The sequence below is a fragment of the Pseudophryne corroboree genome, chromosome 5 (genome assembly GCF_028390025.1).
Source record: "Pseudophryne corroboree isolate aPseCor3 chromosome 5, aPseCor3.hap2, whole genome shotgun sequence".
Classification (NCBI taxonomy): domain Eukaryota; kingdom Metazoa; phylum Chordata; class Amphibia; order Anura; family Myobatrachidae; genus Pseudophryne; species Pseudophryne corroboree.
In genome coordinates, this window is record NC_086448.1 from 29,268,807 (window position 1) to 29,292,966 (window position 24,160).

A 24,160-nucleotide genomic window follows, 5' to 3' on the forward strand; every position below is an offset into this window, starting at 1 on the left:
TACAGGATAGCTGGATCATACACAGAGCACGCACACGTGTACACAGGCACAGGACAGCTGGCACATACACAGAGCACGCACACGTGTACACAGCTACAGAGTTACTACTGGCACATACACAGTGCACACACACATGTACACAGCTACAGAGTTACTACTGGCACAAACACAATGCACGCACACGTGTACACAGCTACATAGTTACTACTGGCACATACACAATGCACGCACACATGTACACAGCTACAGAGTTACTACTGGCACATATACAGTGCACACACACATGTACACAGGTACAGGATAGCTGGATCATACACAGAGCACGCACACATGTACACAGCTACAGAGTTACTACTGGCACATACACAGTGCACGCACACGTGTACACAGGTACAGGATAGCTGGATCATACACAGAGCACACACACGTGTACACAGCTACAGGGTTACTACTGGCACATACACAGTGCACGCACACGTGTACACAGCTACAGAGTTACTACTGGCACATACACAATGCACGCACACATGTACACAGCTACAGAGTTACTACTGGCACATACACAGTGCACACACACATGTACACAGCGACAGAGTTACTACTGGCACATACACAGTGCACACACACATGTACACAGCTACAGAGTTACTACTGGCACATACACAATGCACGCACACGTGTACACAGCTACATAGTTACTACTGGCACATACACAATGCACGCACACGTGTACACAGCTACATAGTTACTACTGGCACATACACAATGCACGCACATGTGTACACAGCTACAGAGTTACTACTGGCACATATACAGTGCACACACACGTGTACACAGCTACAGAGTTACTACTGGCACATACACAGTGCACACACACATGTACACAGCTACAGAGTTACTACTGGCACATACACAATGCACGCACACGTGTACACAGCTACAGAGTTACTACTGGCACATACACAATGCACGCACACGTGTACACAGCTACAGAGTTACTACTGGCACATATACAGTGCACACACACATGTACACAGCTACAGAGTTACTACTGGCACATATACAGAGCACGCACACGTGTACAGAGCTACAGAGTTACTACTGGCACATATACAGGGCACACACACATGTACACAGCTACAGAGTTACTACTGGCACATACACAGGGCACGCACACGTGTACACAGCTACAGAGTTACTACTGGCACATACACAGTGCACACACACATGTACACAGCTACAGAGTTACTACTGGCACATACACAGAGCACGCACACGTGTACACAGGTACAGAGTTACTACTGGCACATACACAGGGCACGCACACGTGTACACAGCTACATAGTTACTACTGGCACATACACAATGCACGCACATGTGTACACAGCTACAGAGTTACTACTGGCACATATACAGTGCACACACACGTGTACACAGCTACAGAGTTACTACTGGCACATATACAGAGCACGCACACGTGTACACAGCTACAGAGTTACTACTGGCACATACACAGAGCACGCACACGTGTACACAGGTACAGAGTTACTACTGGCACATACACAGGGCACGCACACGTGTACACAGCTACAGAGTTACTACTGGCACATACACAGTGCACACACACATGTACACAGCTACAGAGTTACTACTGGCACATACACAGGTACAGGACAGCTGGCTAATACACAGAGCACGCACACGTGTACACAGGCACAGGACAGCTGGTACATACACAGAGCACGCACACGTGTACACAGGTACAGAGTTACTACTGGCACATACACAGAGCACGCTCACGTGTACACAGGTACAGAGTTACTACTGGCACATACACAGAGCACGCACACGTGTACACAGGTACAGAGTTACTACTGGCACATACACAGAGCACGCACACGTGTACACAGGTACAGGACAGCTGGATCAAACACAGAGCACGCACACGTGTACACAGCTACAGAGTTACTACTGGCACATACACAGAGCACGCACACGTGTACACAGGTACCGGACAGCTGGATCATACACAGAGCACGCACACGTGTACACAGGTACAGAGTTACTACTGGCACATACACAGTGCATGCACACATGTACACAGGTACAGGACAGCTGGATCATACACAGAGCACGCACACGTGTACACAGGTACAGAGTTACTACTGGCACATACACAGAGCACGCACACGTGTACACAGGTACCGGACAGCTGGCACATACACAGAGCACGCACACGTGTACACAGGCACAGGACAGCTGGCACATACACAGCACGCACACGTGTACACAGCTACAGGACACGTGTACACAGGTACAGGACAGCTGGTAGCTCTTCCCAGCTTCCCCATACTGGGGCTTGTCAGTCCTCCCTGGAACCTCCAGCTCCTGTTTGCTGATTTAGGACATCACAGTTGCAGGCAGCGTTGTCATTTGTTCTGAGATAACCAGACATAACAGATCCTGGGAAATGTACTGAGCGGCGCTTTTGTTGGAGGTTTTCATCAGTCACCAGCGTCTTTCACCAAAAAGGCATTGCTATTGGCAATGTGGCAGCTGGGATGGCAAGGGCCAGATTTATCAAGCCTTGGAGAGTGATAACTGGCACGGTGATAAAGTACCAACCAATCAGCTCCTAACTGCCAAGTCACAGGTTGTAGTTGAAATATGACAATTAGGAGCTGATTGGTTTGGCACTTTATCACCGTGCAATTTATATTATATATGTGGCAGTTTGAACACCCTAAATCACATATGGTATAGCAGCCGTCGCTCTGGCATTTCCATTCTCATAGCGTGCATGAGGAGACGGCTGGCGCAGGCTGTGGGCGTCCTGCTGCGGACAAGGATAGCCGGCCATAAGAACTGTTTGCATCACAGACCCTCTGCACATTCAGACTCAGAAGCCCCCAAGTGTGTACTATAGTATGTACCTACGGGATCCGGTCAGACATGGGGCACAGCAATCCATCCCTATTGGACACGGTGAGGACAGTCACTACAGATCTATAACTCACAGGATGCTGACCTCAACAGTCAAAGCATTTATACTTTAGTAAACAATGGCTAACTCACAAAGGACTCAGGATCTGTAGGGGTTGATGTATCAAGCAGAGAAAAGAGTGAAGAGAGGTGGACCAGTGGAGAAGTTGCCCCTAGCAACCAATCAGAATCCATCTATCATTTTAAAGAGTATACTTCATAAATGCTACCTCAAAGCTGATTGGTTGCTATTGGCAACTTCTCCACCGGCCCACTTCTCCACTCTTCTCTACGTTTGATACATCAACTCCCTGTGTTATGGTATATACGTCTTAAACATGGCTCTCTTTAGGTGCAGGTGACATACACGGTCGAGTCACATTATCATGGTCACCTATTACTTGTGACATCAGCAGTGCGTAGCCCAGGAAGTACGTCACGTGACGTGCGCTGGCTTGGTGGGTATATAAGGTGTGTGATAGGCCGTCTGCGCACATATCAAGCGTTGCTGTCTTTGGTAAAAGGGGTGATTTATCCGAGTTGTAAAAAGGGATGATTATCGGCTTTCGGGCCAAGGGCGGCGGTATATCTGACACAGCGCAGTGTGTGACCTGTCTGCGTGCTGCTGCGGTGAAGGTGTATCGTGATTGGACAAATGGCACCATTGCGAATCCGTGCCACACACGGCGGATACTCCGGCTATTAGCTGGGGGTCATAATAATGTGACTCCGCCGTGTATATAAATGAATACAGAAGCTTGAGGATCCGGATCAGTAGCGCAATTAGACATACGCATTTATTAAATAAATTAAGTGACAAATGAAGACAAACTTCCCCTGTCTGAACTTCATAACTAAATATAAATGAGGCGTATTTGCATAATAAAATACGGACAATAATACACAATAGTGGACAGAGGGAGCGGACATTTTGGCCAAAGTCTGATTTCTGTTTCTTTTTACCGTTAATGAAACCATGAAAAATAAAATAAACGTCATTTGTTACAAAATGCATTGTGAGTAACGCTGTCAGGAAATGGGACCAGTCCTATTCTTCCCTTAGTCTAAAATCAAGACATAAAGGGGGGAATTCAATTGTTTGGAAAGTCGGTTGGGTGTCTGTTCTTTCCTGTCTATTATATAGGAAAAAAACACTCAACTGACTTTTCCAACAATTGAATACGCCCCAAAAAGTCAAGAAAAGGAAACCCCTGGTTCAAAGATTCTCTCTTCCCAATCTTTTCTGCATGAAAACCAAATTGGATCAGTTTTCATTGCTGTGTCAGGTGGCACTGTTGCTTTTGCTGACTATATGAAATGTCATTAGGCAGAGGGCAACTACTGATGTATCTACAAATGTCTTCAGCCAACATTTTATCCCATTACTCCTGGAAGAGATGCCCACCTGCTACACATGCCAGTATGAAGCTTATAACCGAACGTCTTAGAATGCTGATGAAGTCATTGTGTAATGATGGCATTCGTACCACAGGAAGTGACATCACAGACCGGTATCCAGTCCAACCAAACCAGTGTCCAGTCCAAAAGCGATATAAATAAATGTTTTATTGTTGATAATCCAAGCTCGTGGACATTAAATGTTCTGTATAAATTCCATAATTCATAATTGAAGTCCGAAAAGTTTTAAAGGTCATTCTACATGCGGGATGTACTATGCATTGCATCCATGGTGAGATACATCCCGCCACTTATCAGGTACATACTGTACCCAGAGGCGTAGCGTGAAGCAATAGCACCCGGAGCGAGCTCACGTAACAGCGAAAAAAGAAGGCCCCAGGTTTCCACTGGGTTACGGTCCAAGCTCCAGGAATGTATCGGAGCTTGATACATATGGGAATGCGGCCAAAAACTCTGCAAACTGCATTTCCTGACTTTTGCCTTAATTTCTGTACATCCCGCCACATGGGTGGTAAAATAAACCGTGCAATTGTTAAATAGTGTGTCAGATTAGTTAACATGATGATCTGGCTCCAGTAATCTCCATGCATTTTATAGTTGCTAAAGAGTATTCAAGTACACGGCTGGTAACATATAATAACTTCAGCCAGGAAAGTATTCATACTCTGTAGATGGATGATTATAGGATGGTTCCGTTGGACGTTGGTGACAATCACATTTCAGGGGTTGCAGGATGTTGTATTGATGTATAACATGCTGGACCAGAAATCAACTGAAGAGTCTGGACTACGATCTGATCCCAAGAACTGACGTACATAGCGCAGACGTCATGTTTCCATAAGTCAGCCTGAAATCTCCTCTGTGGAACTCCGCGTAGAGCAGTGAACATGTCTGCAGGATAAATGAACACGTTAAACGCGTGCCATGAACAAAAATATCACCTACAAGCTTTGGGCTATAGAGATTGAAGACTTTGCCAAGAACGCCCGCAGGCCGCAGATAATCGATGTCCTACTGTATGAGCTGAATGTATACAAGACAGCAAAGGTCATTCACTGGTAACATAACATGTCATAGATGCAGCAGGGTGCCTAAGTGAACGCCTAGGGCTTCACTATGTACATGCTCACTTTCCAATTTGTGAAAAGCCCCATGCAAATGCTTTGTGTGACCATCTGTGGCATTGTTGGCCCACGGGGATATTATGAATTTGTGGATTGCAGCCTGTGGTACTATATTTCCAAAGAAATGAAATGTTAATAAGTGGTTTAATTATGTTCACTGTTGGAATTTGCTAAAGTTGGAGAGCGCTACAGCGCATACTCCATGTTTTGGGTCCTACAGGGTGGCTTCAAATCCCTAACTAAGACGGCTAACGACCATACTCCTGCGCATTTGCAGCACCATCTTGACACTGTGTTAGCGTGCCACAGTGGGGGACGGACTGCAACTGTGTTATTGGAGCGTCACAGTACAGTACGACTGTACAGCACTTAGCCCAGGAGAGATTGATACCTTATCATATTTACTGCTGTTTATATTACATAAAACCTACATTGGTATGGAGTCAACATGTGGACTAACCACTATGCTTCTACCACTGTGCAGGTATCTGGTAGTATTACATACCATACTCCATCATACCTACCCAACTTCCACCTATACTGCTCACACTAGTACACCCAAACACTTATCCTGCTCCCACTGATACTACTCACACTGGTACACCCTCACACCTCCCATACTCCCACCTGTACTACTCACACTGGTACACCCACACACCTCCCCTACTCCCACCTGTACTACTCACGCTGGTACACCCTCACACCTCCCCTACTCCCACCTGTACTACTCACACTGGTACACCCTCACACCTCCCCTACTCTCACCTATACTACTCACACTGGTACACCCTCAAACCTCCCCTACTCCCAACTGTACTACTCACACTGGTGCACCCTCACATCTCCCCTACTCCCACCTGTTCTACTCACACTGGTACACCCTCACACCTCCCCTACTCCCACCTGTACTACTCACACTGGTACACCCTCACACCTACCCTACTCCCACCTGTACTACTCACACTGGTACACCCTCACACCTACCCTACTCCCACCTGTACTACTCACACTGGTACACCCTCACACCTACCCTACTCCCACCTGTACTACTCACACTGGTACACCCTCACACCTCCCCTACTCCCACCTGTACTACTCACACTGGTACACCCTCACACCTCCCCTACTCCCACCTGTACTACTCACACTGGTACACCCTCACACCTCCCCTACTCCCACCTGTACTACTCACACTGGTACACCATCACACCTCCCCTACTCCCACCTGTACTACTCACACTGGTACACCCTCACACCTCCCCTACTCCCACCTGTACTACTCACACTGGTACACTCTCACACCTACCCTACTCCCACCTGTGCTACTCACACTGGTACACCCTCACACCTCCCCTACTACCACCTCTACTACTCACACTGGTACACCCTCACACCTACCCTACTCCCACCTGTACTACTCACACTGGTACACCCTCACACCTCCCCTCCTCCTACCTGTACTACTCACACTGGTACACCCTCACACCTCCCCTACTCCCACCTATACTACTCACACTGGTACATCCTCACACCTCCCCTACTCCCACCTGTACTACTCACACTGGTACACCCTCACACCTACCCTACTCCCACCTGTACTACTCACACTGGTACACCCTCACACCTACCCTACTCCCACCTGTACTACTCACACTGGTACACCCTCACACCTCCCTACTCCCACCTGTACTACTCACACTGGTACACCCTCACACCTCCCCTACTCCCACCTGTACTACTCACACTGGTACACCCTCACACCTCCCCTACTCCCACCTGTACCACTTACACTGGTACACCCTCACACCTCCCCTACTCCCACCTGTACCACTTACACTGGTACACCCTCACACCAACCCTACTCCCACCTATACTACTCACACTGGTACACCCTCAGACCTCCCCTACTCCCACCTGTACTACTCACACTGGTACACCCTCACACCTCTCCTACTCCCATCTGTACTACTCACACTGGTACACCCTCACACCTACCCTACTCCCACCTATAATACTCACACTGGTACACCCTCAAACCTCCCCTACTCCCACCTGTACTATTCACACTGGTACACCCTCACACCTACCCTACTCCCACCTGTACTACTCCCACTGGTACACCCTCACACCTACCCTACTCCCACCTGTACTACTCACACTGATACACCCTCACACCTACCCTACTCCCACCTGTACTAATCACACTGGTACACTCTCACACCAGCCCCTACTCCCACCTGTATTACTCACACTGGTACACTCTCACACCTACCCTACTCCCACCTGTACTACTCACACTGGTACACTCTCACACCTCCCCTACTCCCACCTGTACTACTCACACTGGTACACCCTCACACCTACCCTACTCCCACCTGTACTACTCACACTGGTACACCCTCACACCTACCCTACTCCCACCTGTACTACTCAAACTGGTACACCCCCACACCTACCCTACTCCCACCTGTATTACTCACACTGGTACACTCTCACACCTACCCTACTCACATCTATACTACTCACACTGGTACACCCTCACACCTACCCTACTCCTACCTGTACTAATCACACTGGTACACTCTCACACCTCCCCTACTCCCACCTGTACTACTCACACTGGTACACCCTCACACCAACCCTACTCCCACCTGTACTACTCACACTGGTACACCCTCACACCTCCCCTACTCCCACCTACACTACTGACACTGGTACACCCTCACACCTCCCCTACTCCCACCTGTACTACTCACACTGGTACACCCTCACACCTCCCCTACTCCCAACTATACTACTCACACTGGTACACCCTCACACCTACCCTACTCACACTGGTACACCCTCACACCTCCCGTACTTCCATCTGTACTACTTACACTGGTACACCCTCACACCTAACCTACTCCCACCTGTACTATTCACACTGGTACACCCTCACACCTCCCCTACTCCCACCTGTACTACTCACACTGGTACACCCTGACACCTACCCTACTCACACTGGTACACCCTCACACCTCCCGTGCTTCCATCTGTGCTACTTACACTGGTACACCCTCACACCTACCCTACTCCCACCTGTACTACTCACACTGGTACATCCTCACACCTCCCCTACTCCCACCTGTACTACTCACACTGGTACACCCTCACACCTCCCCTACTCCCACCTGTACTACTCACACTGGTACACCCTCAGACCTCCCCTACTCCCACCTGTACTACTCACACTGGTACACCCTCACACCTCCCCTACTCCCACCTGTACTACTCACACTGGTACACCCTCACACCTCCCCTACTCCCACCTGTACTACTATCACTGGTACACCCTCACACCTCCCCTACTCCCACCTGTACTACTCACACTGGTACACCCTCACACCTACCCTACTCCCACCTGTACTACTCACACTGGTACACCCTCACACCTCCCCTACTCCCACCTATACTACTCATACTGGTACACCCTCACACCTCCCCTACTCCCACCTGTACTACTCAGACTGGTACACAATCACCACTCCCCTACTCTCACCTGTACTACTCACACTGGTACACACTCACACCTACCCTACTCCCACCTGTACTACTCACACTGGTACACCCTCACACTTCCCCTACTCCCACTTGTACTACTCACACTGGTACACCCTCACACCTCCCCTACTCCCACCTGTACTACTATCATTGGTACACCCTCACACCTCCCCTACTCCCACCTGTACTACTCACACTGGTACACCCTCACACCTACCCTACTCCCACCTGTACTACTCACACTGGTACACCCTCACACCTCCCTTACTCCCACCTATACTACTCACACTGGTACACACTCACCACTCCCCTAATCTCACCTATACTTCTCACACTGGTGTACCCTCACACCTACCCTACTCCCACCTGTACTACTCACACTGGTACACCCTCACACCTCCCCTACTCCCACCTGTACTACTCACACTGGTACACCATCACACCTCCCCTACTCCCACCTGTACTACTCACACTGGTAAACCCTCACACCTCCCCTACTCCCACCTGTACTACTCACACTGGTACACTCTCACACCTCCTCTACTCCCACCTGTACTACTCACACTGGTACACACTCACACCTACCATTCTCCCATCAATACTACTCACACTGGTACACCCTCACACCTACCCTACTCCCACCTGTACTATTCACACTGGTACACCCTCACACCTCCCCTACTCCCACCTGTACTACTCACACTGGTACACCCTCACACCTATCCTACTCCCACCTGTACTACTCACACTGGTACACCCTCACACCTCTCCTACTCCCACCTATACTACTCACACTGGTACACTCTCACACCTCCCCGACTCCCACCTGTACTACTCAAACTGGTACACTCTCTCACCTCCCCTACTCCCACCTGTACTACTTACACTGGTACACCCTCACAAGTACCCTACTCCCACCTGTACTACTCACACTGGTACACCCTCACACCTCCCCTACTCCCACCTGTACTACTCACACTGGTACACCCTCACACCTCCCCTACTCCCACCTGTACTACTCACACTGGTACACCCTCAAACCTACCCTACTCCCACCTGTACTATTCACAATGGTACACCCTCACACCTCCTCTACTCCCACCTGTACTACTCACACTGGTACACCCTCACACCTATCCTACTCCCACCTGTACTACTCACACTGGTACACCCTCACACCTCCCCTACTCCCACCTGTACTACTCACACTGGTACACACACCTACCATACTCCCATCTATACTACTCACACTGGTACACCCTCACACCTCCCCTACTCCCACCTGTACTACTCACACTGGTACACCCTCAAACCTTCCCTACTCCCACCTGTACTGCTCACACTGGTACACCATCACCCCCCCCTACTCCCACCTGTACTACTCACACTGGTACACCCTCACACCTCCCCTACTCCCATCTATACTATTCACACTGGTACACCCCCACACCTACCCTACTCCCACCTGTGCTACTCACACTGGTACACCCTCACACCTCCCCTACTCCCACCTATACTACTCACACTGGTACACCCTCACACCTACCCTACTCCCACCTGTACTACTCGCACTGGTACACCCTCACACCTACCCTACTCCCACCTATACTACTCACACTGGTACACCCTCACACCTACCCTACTCCCACCTGTACTACTCACACTGGTACACCCTCACACCTCCCCTCCTCCTACCTGTACTACTCACACTGGTACACCCTCACACCTCCCTTACTCCCACCTATACTACTCACACTGGTACATCCTCACACCTCCCCTACTCCCACCTGTACTACTCACACTGGTACACCATCACACCTACCCTACTCCCACCTGTACTACTCACACTGGTACACCCTCACACCTACCCTACTCCCACCTGTACTACTCACACTGGTACACCCTCACACCTCCCTACTCCCACCTGTACTACTCACACTTGTACACCCTCACACCTCCCCTACTCCCACCTGTACTACTCACACTGGTACACCCTCACACCTCCCCTACTCCCACCTGTACCACTTACACTGGTACACCCTCACACCTCCCCTACTCCCACCTGTACCACTTACACTGGTACACCCTCACACCAACCCTACTCCCACCTATACTACTCACACTGGTACACCCTCAGACCTCCCCTACTCCCACCTGTACTACTCACACTGGTACACCCTCACACCTCCCCTACTCCCATCTGTACTACTCACACTGGTACACCCTCACACCTACCCTACTCCCACCTATAATACTCACACTGGTACACCCTCACACCTCCCCTACTCCCACCTGTACTATTCACACTGGTATACCCTCACACCTACCCTGCTCCCACCTGTACTACTTACACTGGTACACCCTCACACCTACCCTACTCCCACCTGTACTACTCACACTGGTACACATTCACACCTACCCTAATCCCACCTGTACTAATCACACTGGTACACTCTCACACCACCCCCTACTCCCACCTGTATTACTCACACTGGTACACTCTCACACCTACCCTACTCCCACCTGTACTACTCACACTGGTACACCTTCACACCTCCCCTACTCCCACCTGTACTACTCACACTGGTACACCCTCACACCTCCCCTACTCCTACCTCTCCTACTCACACTGGTACACCCTCACACCTCCCCTACTCCCACCTGTACTACTCACACTGGTACACCCCCACACCTCCCCTACGCCCACCTGTACTACTCACACTAGTACACCCTCACACCTACCCTACTCCCACCTGTACTACTCACACTGGTACACCATCACACCTCCTCTACTCCCACCTGTACTACTCACACTGGTACACCCTCACACCTACCCTACTCCCACCTGTACTACTCACACTGATACACCCCCACACTTACCCTACTCCCACCTGTACTTCTCACACTGGTACACCCTCACACCTCCCCTACTGCCACCTGTACTACTCACACTGGTACACCCTCACACCTCCCCTACTCCTACCTCTCCTACTCACACTGGTACACCCTCACACCTCCCCTACTCCCACCTGTACTACTCACACTGGTACACCCCCACACCTCCCCTACTCCCACCTGTACAACTCACACTAGTACACCCTCACACCTACCCTACTCCCACCTGTACTACTCACACTGGTACACCATCACACCTCCCGTACTTCCATCTGTACTACTTACACTGGTACACCCTCACACCTACCCTACTCCCACCTGTACTACTCACACTAGTACACCCTCACACCTACCCTACTCCCACCTGTACTACTCACACTGGTACACCCTCACATCTACCCTACTCCCACCTGTACTAATCACACTGGTACACTCTCACACCACCCCCTACTCCCACCTGTATTACTCACACTGGTACACTCTCACACCTACCCTACTCCCACCTGTACTACTCACACTGGTACACCCTCACACCTACCCTACTCCCACCTGTACTACTCACACTAGTACACCCTCACACCTACCCTACTCCCACCTGTACTACTCACACTGGTACACCCTCACACCTCCCCTACTCCCACCTGTACTACTCAGACTGGTACACAATCACCACTCCCCTACTCTCACCTGTACTACTCACACTGGTACACACTCACACCTACCCTACTCCCACCTGTACTACTCACACTGGTACACCCTCACACTTCCCCTACTCCCACTTATACTACTCACACTGGTACACCCTCACACCTCCCCTACTCCCACCTGTACTACTATCATTGGTACACCCTCACACCTCCCCTACTCCCACCTGTACTACTCACACTGGTACACCCTCACACCTACCCTACTCCCACCTGTACTACTCACACTGGTACACCCTCACACCTCCCTTACTCCCACCTATACTACTCACACTGGTACACACTCACCACTCCCCTAATCTCACCTATACTTCTCACACTGGTGTACTCTCACACCTACCCTACTCCCACCTGTACTACTCACACTGGTACACCCTCACACCTCCCCTACTCCCACCTGTACTACTCACACTGGTACACCATCACACCTCCCCTACTCCCACCTGTACTACTCACACTGGTAAACCCTCACACCTCCCCTACTCCCACCTGTACTACTCACACTGGTACACTCTCACACCTCCTCTACTCCCACCTGTACTACTCACACTGGTACACACTCACACCTACCATTCTCCCATCAATACTACTCACACTGGTACACCCTCACACCTACCCTACTCCCACCTGTACTATTCACACTGGTACACCCTCACACCTCCCCTACTCCCACCTGTACTACTCACACTGGTACACCCTCACACCTATCCTACTCCCACCTGTACTACTCACACTGGTACACCCTCACACCTCTCCTACTCCCACCTATACTACTCACACTGGTACACTCTCACACCTCCCCGACTCCCACCTGTACTACTCAAACTGGTACACTCTCTCACCTCCCCTACTCCCACCTGTACTACTTACACTGGTACACCCTCACAAGTACCCTACTCCCACCTGTACTACTCACACTGGTACACCCTCACACCTCCCCTACTCCCACCTGTACTACTCACACTGGTACACCCTCACACCTCCCCTACTCCCACCTGTACTACTCACACTGGTACACCCTCAAACCTACCCTACTCCCACCTGTACTATTCACAATGGTACACCCTCACACCTCCTCTACTCCCACCTGTACTACTCACACTGGTACACCCTCACACCTATCCTACTCCCACCTGTACTACTCACACTGGTACACCCTCACACCTCCCCTACTCCCACCTGTACTACTCACACTGGTACACACTCACACCTACCATACTCCCATCTATACTACTCACACTGGTACACCCTCACACCTCCCCTACTCCCACCTGTACTACTCACACTGGTACACCCTCAAACCTTCCCTACTCCCACCTGTACTGCTCACACTGGTACACCATCACCCCCCCCCCCTACTCCCACCTGTACTACTCACACTGGTACACCCTCACACCTCCCCTACTCCCATCTATACTATTCACACTGGTACACCCCCACACCTACCCTACTCCCACCTGTGCTACTCACACTGGTACACCCTCACACCTCCCCTACTCCCACCTATACTACTCACACTGGTACACCCTCACACCTACCCTACTCCCACCTGTACTACTCGCACTGGTACACCCTCACACCTACCCTACTCCCACCTATACTACTCACACTGGTACACCCTCACACCTACCCTACTCCCACCTGTACTACTCACACTGGTACACCCTCACACCTCCCCTCCTCCTACCTGTACTACTCACACTGGTACACCCTCACACCTCCCTTACTCCCACCTATACTACTCACACTGGTACATCCTCACACCTCCCCTACTCCCACCTGTACTACTCACACTGGTACACCATCACACCTACCCTACTCCCACCTGTACTACTCACACTGGTACACCCTCACACCTACCCTACTCCCACCTGTACTACTCACACTGGTACACCCTCACACCTCCCTACTCCCACCTGTACTACTCACACTTGTACACCCTCACACCTCCCCTACTCCCACCTGTACTACTCACACTGGTACACCCTCACACCTCCCCTACTCCCACCTGTACCACTTACACTGGTACACCCTCACACCTCCCCTACTCCCACCTGTACCACTTACACTGGTACACCCTCACACCAACCCTACTCCCACCTATACTACTCACACTGGTACACCCTCAGACCTCCCCTACTCCCACCTGTACTACTCACACTGGTACACCCTCACACCTCCCCTACTCCCATCTGTACTACTCACACTGGTACACCCTCACACCTACCCTACTCCCACCTATAATACTCACACTGGTACACCCTCACACCTCCCCTACTCCCACCTGTACTATTCACACTGGTATACCCTCACACCTACCCTGCTCCCACCTGTACTACTTACACTGGTACACCCTCACACCTACCCTACTCCCACCTGTACTACTCACACTGGTACACATTCACACCTACCCTAATCCCACCTGTACTAATCACACTGGTACACTCTCACACCACCCCCTACTCCCACCTGTATTACTCACACTGGTACACTCTCACACCTACCCTACTCCCACCTGTACTACTCACACTGGTACACCTTCACACCTCCCCTACTCCCACCTGTACTACTCACACTGGTACACCCTCACACCTCCCCTACTCCTACCTCTCCTACTCACACTGGTACACCCTCACACCTCCCCTACTCCCACCTGTACTACTCACACTGGTACACCCCCACACCTCCCCTACGCCCACCTGTACTACTCACACTAGTACACCCTCACACCTACCCTACTCCCACCTGTACTACTCACACTGGTACACCATCACACCTCCTCTACTCCCACCTGTACTACTCACACTGGTACACCCTCACACCTACCCTACTCCCACCTGTACTACTCACACTGATACACCCCCACACTTACCCTACTCCCACCTGTACTTCTCACACTGGTACACCCTCACACCTCCCCTACTGCCACCTGTACTACTCACACTGGTACACCCTCACACCTCCCCTACTCCTACCTCTCCTACTCACACTGGTACACCCTCACACCTCCCCTACTCCCACCTGTACTACTCACACTGGTACACCCCCACACCTCCCCTACTCCCACCTGTACAACTCACACTAGTACACCCTCACACCTACCCTACTCCCACCTGTACTACTCACACTGGTACACCATCACACCTCCCGTACTTCCATCTGTACTACTTACACTGGTACACCCTCACACCTACCCTACTCCCACCTGTACTACTCACACTAGTACACCCTCACACCTACCCTACTCCCACCTGTACTACTCACACTGGTACACCCTCACATCTACCCTACTCCCACCTGTACTAATCACACTGGTACACTCTCACACCACCCCCTACTCCCACCTGTATTACTCACACTGGTACACTCTCACACCTACCCTACTCCCACCTGTACTACTCACACTGGTACACCCTCACACCTACCCTACTCCCACCTGTACTACTCACACTAGTACACCCTCACACCTACCCTACTCCCACCTGTACTACTCACACTGGTACACCCTCACATCTACCCTACTCCCACCTGTACTAATCACACTGGTACACTCTCACACCACCCCCTACTCCCACCTGTATTACTCACACTGGTACACTCTCACACCTACCCTACTCCCACCTGTACTACTCACACTGGTACACCCTCACACCTCCCCTACTCCCACCTGTACCACTTACACTGGTACACCCTCACACCTCCCCTACTCCCACCTGTACCACTTACACTGGTACACCCTCACACCAACCCTACTCCCACCTATGCTACTCACACTGGTACACCCTCAGACCTCCCCTACTCCCACCTGTACTACTCACACTGGTACACCCTCACACCTCCCCTACTCCCATCTGTACTACTCACACTGGTACACCCTCACACCTACCCTACTCCCACCTATAATACTCACACTGGTACACCCTCACACCTCCCCTACTCCCACCTGTACTATTCACACTGGTATACCCTCACACCTACCCTACTCCCACCTGTACTACTCACACTGGTACACATTCACACCTACCCTACTCCCACCTGTACTAATCACACTGGTACACTCACACCACCCCCTACTCCCACCTGTATTACTCACACTGGTACACTCTCACACCTACCCTACTCCCACCTGTACTACTCACACCTCCCCTACTCCCACCTGTACTACTCACACTGGTACACCCTCACACCTACCCTACTCCCACCTGTACTACTCACACTGGTACACATTCACACCTACCCTACTCCCACCTGTACTAATCACACTGGTACACTCTCACACCACCCCCTACTCCCACCTGTATTACTCACACTGGTACACTCTCACACCTACCCTACTCCCACCTGTACTACTCACACCTCCCCTACTCCCACCTGTACTACTCACACTGGTACACCCTCACACCTACCCTACTCCCACCTGTACTACTCACACTGATACACCCCCACACCTACCCTACTCCCACCTGTACTACTCACACTGGTACACCCTCACACCTCCCCTACTCCCACCTGTACTACTCACACTGGTACACCCTCAGACCTCCCCTACTCCCACCTGTACTACTCACACTGGTACACCCCTCACACCTCCCCTACTCCCACCTGTACTACTCACACTGGTACACCCTCACACCTCCCCTACTCCCACCTGTACTACTATCACTGGTACACCCTCACACCTCCCCTACTCCCACCTGTACTACTCACACTGGTACACCCTCACACCTACCCTACCCCCACCTGTACTACTCACACTGGTACACCCTCACACCTCCCCTACTCCCACCTATACTACTCATACTGGTACACCCTCACACCTCCCCTACTCCCACCTGTACTACTCACACTGGTACACCCTCACACCTACCCTACTCCCACCTGTACTACTCACACTGGTACACCCCCACACCTCCCCTACGCCCACCTGTACTACTCACAATAGTACACCCTCACACCTACCCTACTCCCACCTGTACTACTCACACTGGTACACCATCACACCTCCTCTACTCCCACCTGTACTACTCACACTGGTACACCCTCACACCTACCCTACTCCCACCTGTACTACTCACACTGATACACCCCCACACTTACCCTACTCCCACCTGTACTTCTCACACTGGTACACCCTCACACCTCCCCTACTCCCACCTGTACTACTCACACTGGTACACCCTCACACCTCCCCTACTCCTACCTCTCCTACTCACACTGGTACACCCTCACACCTCCCCTACTCCCACCTGTACTACTCACACTGGTACACCCCCACACCTCCCCTACTCCCACCTGTACAACTCACACTAGTACACCCTCACACCTACCCTACTCCCACCTGTACTACTCACACTGGTACACCATCACACCTCCTCTACTCCCACCTGTACTACTCACACTGGTACACCCTCACACCTACCCTACTCCCACCTGTACTACTCACACTAGTACACCCTCACACCTACCCTACTCCCACCTGTACTACTCACACTGGTACACCCTCACATCTACCCTACTCCCACCTGTACTAATCACACTGGTACACTCTCACACCACCCCCTACTCCCACCTGTATTACTCACACTGGTACACTCTCACACCTACGCTACTCCCACCTGTACTACTCACACTGGTACACCCTCACACCTCCCCTACTCCCACCTGTACCACTTACACTGGTACACCCTCACACCTCCCCTACTCCCACCTGTACCACTTACACTGGTACACCCTCACACCAACCCTACTCCCACCTATACTACTCACACTGGTACACCCTCAGACCTCCCCTACTCCCACCTGTACTACTCACACTGGTACACCCTCACACCTCCCCTACTCCCATCTGTACTACTCACACTGGTACACCCTCACACCTACCCTACTCCCACCTATAATACTCACACTGGTACACCCTCACACCTCCCCTACTCCCACCTGTACTATTCACACTGGTATACCCTCACACCTACCCTACTCCCACCTGTACTACTCACACTGGTACACATTCACACCTACCCTACTCCCACCTGTACTAATCACACTGGTACACTCACACCACCCCCTACTCCCACCTGTATTACTCACACTGGTACACTCTCACACCTACCCTACTCCCACCTGTACTACTCACACCTCCCCTACTCCCACCTATACTACTCACACTGGTACACCCTCACACCTACCCTACTCCCACCTGTACTACTCACACTGGTACACATTCACACCTACCCTACTCCCACCTGTACTAATCACACTGGTACACTCTCACACCACCCCCTACTCCCACCTGTATTACTCACACTGGTACACTCTCACACCTACCCTACTCCCACCTGTACTACTCACACCTCCCCTACTCCCACCTGTACTACTCACACTGGTACACCCTCACACCTACCCTACTCCCACCTGTACTACTCTCACTGATACACCCCCCACACCTACCCTACTCCCACCTGTACTACTCACACTGGTACACCCTCACACCTCCCCTACTCCCACCTGTACTACTCACACTGGTACACCCTCACACCTCCCCTACTCCCACCTGTACTACTCACACTGGTACACCCTCAGACCTCCCCTACTCCCACCTGTACTACTCACACTGGTACACCCTCACACCTCCCCTACTCCCACCTGTACTACTCACACTGGTACACCCTCACACCTCCCCTACTCCCACCTGTACTACTATCACTGGTACACCCTCACACCTCCCCTACTCCCACCTGTACTACTCACACTGGTACACCCTCACACCTACCCTACCCCCACCTGTATTACTCACACTGGTACACCCTCACACCTCCCCTACTCCCACCTATACTACTCATACTGGTACACCCTCACACCTCCCCTACTCCCACCTGTACTACTCACACTGGTACACCCTCACACCTACCCTACTCCCACCTGTACTACTCACACTGGTACACCCTCACACCTCCCTACTCCCACCTGTACTACTCACACTGGTACACCCTCACACCTCCCCTACTCCCACCTGTACTACTCACACTGGTACACCCTCACACCTTCCCTACTCCCACCTGTACTGCTCACACTGGTACACCATCACCCCCCCCCTACTCCCACCTGTACTACTCACACTGGTACACCCTCACACCTCCCCTTCTCCCATCTATACTATTCACACTGGTACACCCCCACACCTACCCTACTCCCACCTGTGCTACTCACACTGGTACACCCTCACACCTCCCCTACTCCCACCTATACTACTCACACTGGTACACCCTCACACCTACCCTACTCCCACCTGTACTACTCACACTGGTACACCCTCACACCTCCCCTCCTCCTACCTGTACTACTCACACTGGTACACCCTCACACCTCCCTTACTCCCACCTATACTACTCACACTGGTACATCCTCACACCTCCCCTACTCCCACCTGTACTACTCACACTGGTACACCCTCACAGCTACCCTACTCCCACCTGTACTACTCACACTGGTACACCCTCACACCTACCCTACTCCCACCTGTACTACTCACACTGGTACACCCTCACACCTCCCTACTCCCACCTGTACTACTCACACTGGTACACCCTCACACCTCCCCTACTCCCACCTGTACCACTTACACTGGTACACCCTCACACCTCCCCTACTCCCACCTGTACCACTTACACTGGTACACCCTCACACCAACCCTACTCCCACCTATACTACTCACACTGGTACACCCTCAGACCTCCCCTACTCCCACCTGTACTACTCACACTGGTACACCCTCACACCTCCCCTACTCCCATCTGTACTACTCACACTGGTACACCCTCACACCTACCCTACTCCAACCTATAATACTCACACTGGTACACCCTCACACCTCCCCTACTCCCACCTGTACTACTCACACTGGTACACCCTCACACCTACCCTACTCCCACCTGTACTACTCACACTGGTACACATTCACACCTACCCTAATCCCACCTGTACTAATCACACTGGTACACTCTCACACCACCCCCTACTCCCACCTGTATTACTCACACTGGTACACTCTCACACCTACCCTACTCCCACCTGTACTACTCACACTGGTACACCTTCACACATCCCCTACTCCCACCTGTACTACTCACACTGGTACACCCTCACACCTCCCCTACTCCTACCTCTCCTACTCACACTGGTACACCCTCACACCTCCCCTACTCCCACCTGTACTACTCACACTGGTACACCCCCACACCTCCCCTACGCCCACCTGTACTGCTCACACTAGTACACCCTCACACCTACCCTACTCCCACCTGTACTACTCACACTGGTACACCATCACACCTCCTCTACTCCCACCTGTACTACTCACACTGGTACACCCTCACACCTACCCTACTCCCACCTGTACTACTCACACTGATACACCCCCACACTTACCCTACTCCCACCTGTACTTCTCACACTGGTACACCCTCACACCTCCCCTACTCCCACCTGTACTACTCACACTGGTACACCCTCACACCTCCCCTACTCCTACCTCTCCTACTCACACTGGTACACCCTCACACCTCCCCTACTCCCACCTGTACTACTCACACTGGTACACCCCCACACCTCCCCTACTCCCACCTGTACTACTCACACTAGTACACCCTCACACCTACCCTACTCCCACCTGTACTACTCACACTGGTACACCATCACACCTCCTCTACTCCCACCTGTACTACTCACACTGGTACACCCTCACACCTACCCTACTCCCACCTGTACTACTCACACTAGTACACCCTCACACCTACCCTACTCCCACCTGTACTAATCACACTGGTACACTCTCACACCACCCCCTACTCCCACCTGTATTACTCACACTGGTACACTCTCACACCTACCCTACTCCCACCTGTACTACTCACACTGGTACACCCTCACACCTCCCCTACTCCCACCTGTACCACTTACACTGGTACACCCTCACACCTCCCCTACTCCCACCTGTACCACTTACACTGGTACACCCTCACACCAACCCTACTCCCACCTATACTACTCACACTGGTACACCCTCAGACCTCCCCTACTCCCACCTGTACTACTCACACTGGTACACCCTCACACCTCCCCTACTCCCATCTGTACTACTCACACTGGTACACCCTCACACCTACCCTACTCCCACCTATAATACTCACACTGGTACACCCTCACACCTCCCCTACTCCCACCTGTACTATTCACACTGGTATACCCTCACACCTACCCTACTCCCACCTGTACTACTCACACTGGTACACATTCACACCTACCCTACTCCCACCTGTACTAATCACACTGGTACACTCACACCACCCCCTACTCCCACCTGTATTACTCACACTGGTACACTCTCACACCTACCCTACTCCCACCTGTACTACTCACACCTCCCCTACTCCCACCTGTACTACTCACACTGGTACACCCTCACACCTACCCTACTCCCACCTGTACTACTCACACTGGTACACATTCACACCTACCCTACTCCCACCTGTACTAATCACACTGGTACACTCTCACACCACCCCCTACTCCCACCTGTATTACTCACACTGGTACACTCTCACACCTACCCTACTCCCACCTGTACTACTCACACCTCCCCTACTCCCACCTGTACTACTCACACTGGTACACCCTCACACCTACCCTACTCCCACCTGTACTACTCACACTGATACACCCCCACACCTACCCTACTCCCACCTGTACTACTCACACTGGTACATCCTCACACCTCCCCTACTCCCACCTGTACTACTCACACTGGTACACCCTCACACCTCCCCTACTCCTACCTCTCCTATTCACACTGGTACACCCTCACACCTCCCCTACTCCCACCTGTACTACTCACACTGGTACACCCCCACACCTCCCCTACTCCCACCTGTACTACTCACACTGGTACACCCTCACACCTACCCTACTCCCACATGTACTACTCACACTAGTACACCCTCACACCTACCCTACTCCCACCTGTACTACTCACACTGGTACACCATCACACCTCCTCTACTCCCACCTGTACTACTCACACTGGTACACCCTCACACCTACCATACTCCCACCTGTACTACTCACACTAGTACACCCTCACACCTACCCTACTCCCACCTGTACTACTCACACTGGTACACCCTCACACCTACCCTACTCCCACCTGTACTAATCACACTGGTACACTCTCACACCACCCCCTACTCCCACCTGTATTACTCACACTGGTACACTCTCACACCTACCCTACTCCCACCTGTACTACTCACACTGGTACACCCTCACACCTCCCCTACTCCCACCTGTACTACTCACACTGGTACACCCTCACACCTACCATACTCCCACCTGTACTACTCACACTGGCACATCCTCACACCTACCCTACTTCCACCTTTACTACTTACACTGGTACTCCCTCACACCTCCCAACTCCCACCTGTACTACTCACACTGGTACACCCTCACACCTCCCCTATTCCCACCTGTATTACTCACACTGGTACACCCTCACATCTCCCCTACTCCCATCTATACTACTCACACTGGTACACCCTCATACCTCCCCTACTTCCACCTTTACTACTCACACTGGTACACCCTCACACCTACCCTACTCCCACCTGTACTACTCACACTGATACACCCCCACACCTCCCCTACTCCCACCTGTACTACTCACACTGGTACACCCTCACACCTCCCCTACTCCAACCTGTACTACTCACACCTCCGCCACTCCCACCTGTATTACTCACACTGGTACACTCTCACACCTCCCCTACTCCCACCTGTACTACTCACACTGGTACACCCTCACACCTATCCTACTCCCACTTGTACTACTCACACTGGTACACCCTCACACCTACCTTTCTCCCACCTGTACTACTCACACTGGTACACCCTCACACCTCCCCTACTCCCACCTGTACTACTCACACTGGTACACCATCACACCTACCCTACTCGCACCTGTTCTACCCACACTGGTACACCCTCACACCTACCCTACTCCCACCTGTACTACTCACACTGGTACACCCTCACACCTACCCTACTCCCACCTGTACTAATCACACTAGTACACCCTCACACCTACCCTACTCCCACCTGTACTACTCCCACTGGTACACCCTCACATCTACCCTACTCCCACCTGTACTAATCACACTGGTACACTCTCACACCACCCCCTACTCCCACCTGTATTACTCACACTGGTACACTCTCACACCTACCCTACTCCCACCTGTACTACTCACACTGGTACACTCTCACACCTACCCTACTCCCACCTGTACTACTCACACTGGTACACCCTCACACCTACCCTACTCCCACCTGTAGTACTCACACTGATACACCCTCACACCTACCCTACTCCCACCTGTACTAATCACACTGGTACACTCTCACACACACCCTGCTCCCACCTGTATTACTCACACTGGTACA

The 24,160-nt window shown here is 51.8% G+C and overlaps 1 protein-coding gene across 1 annotated transcript in view; it reads right to left on the bottom strand.

The window, feature by feature from the left end:
- Positions 1 to 3,878: 3,878 nt before the first annotated feature.
- Positions 3,879 to 24,160, bottom strand: part of LOC134927128 (mucin-2-like) — a 38,286-nt gene continuing 18,004 nt past the window's right edge. The window contains exon 3 of the mRNA XM_063921170.1: positions 3,879 to 5,292. Coding sequence (XP_063777240.1) covers positions 5,188 to 5,292 — 105 coding nt within the window. The 3' untranslated portion in view covers positions 3,879 to 5,187. The remainder of the gene's footprint in view (positions 5,293 to 24,160) is intronic.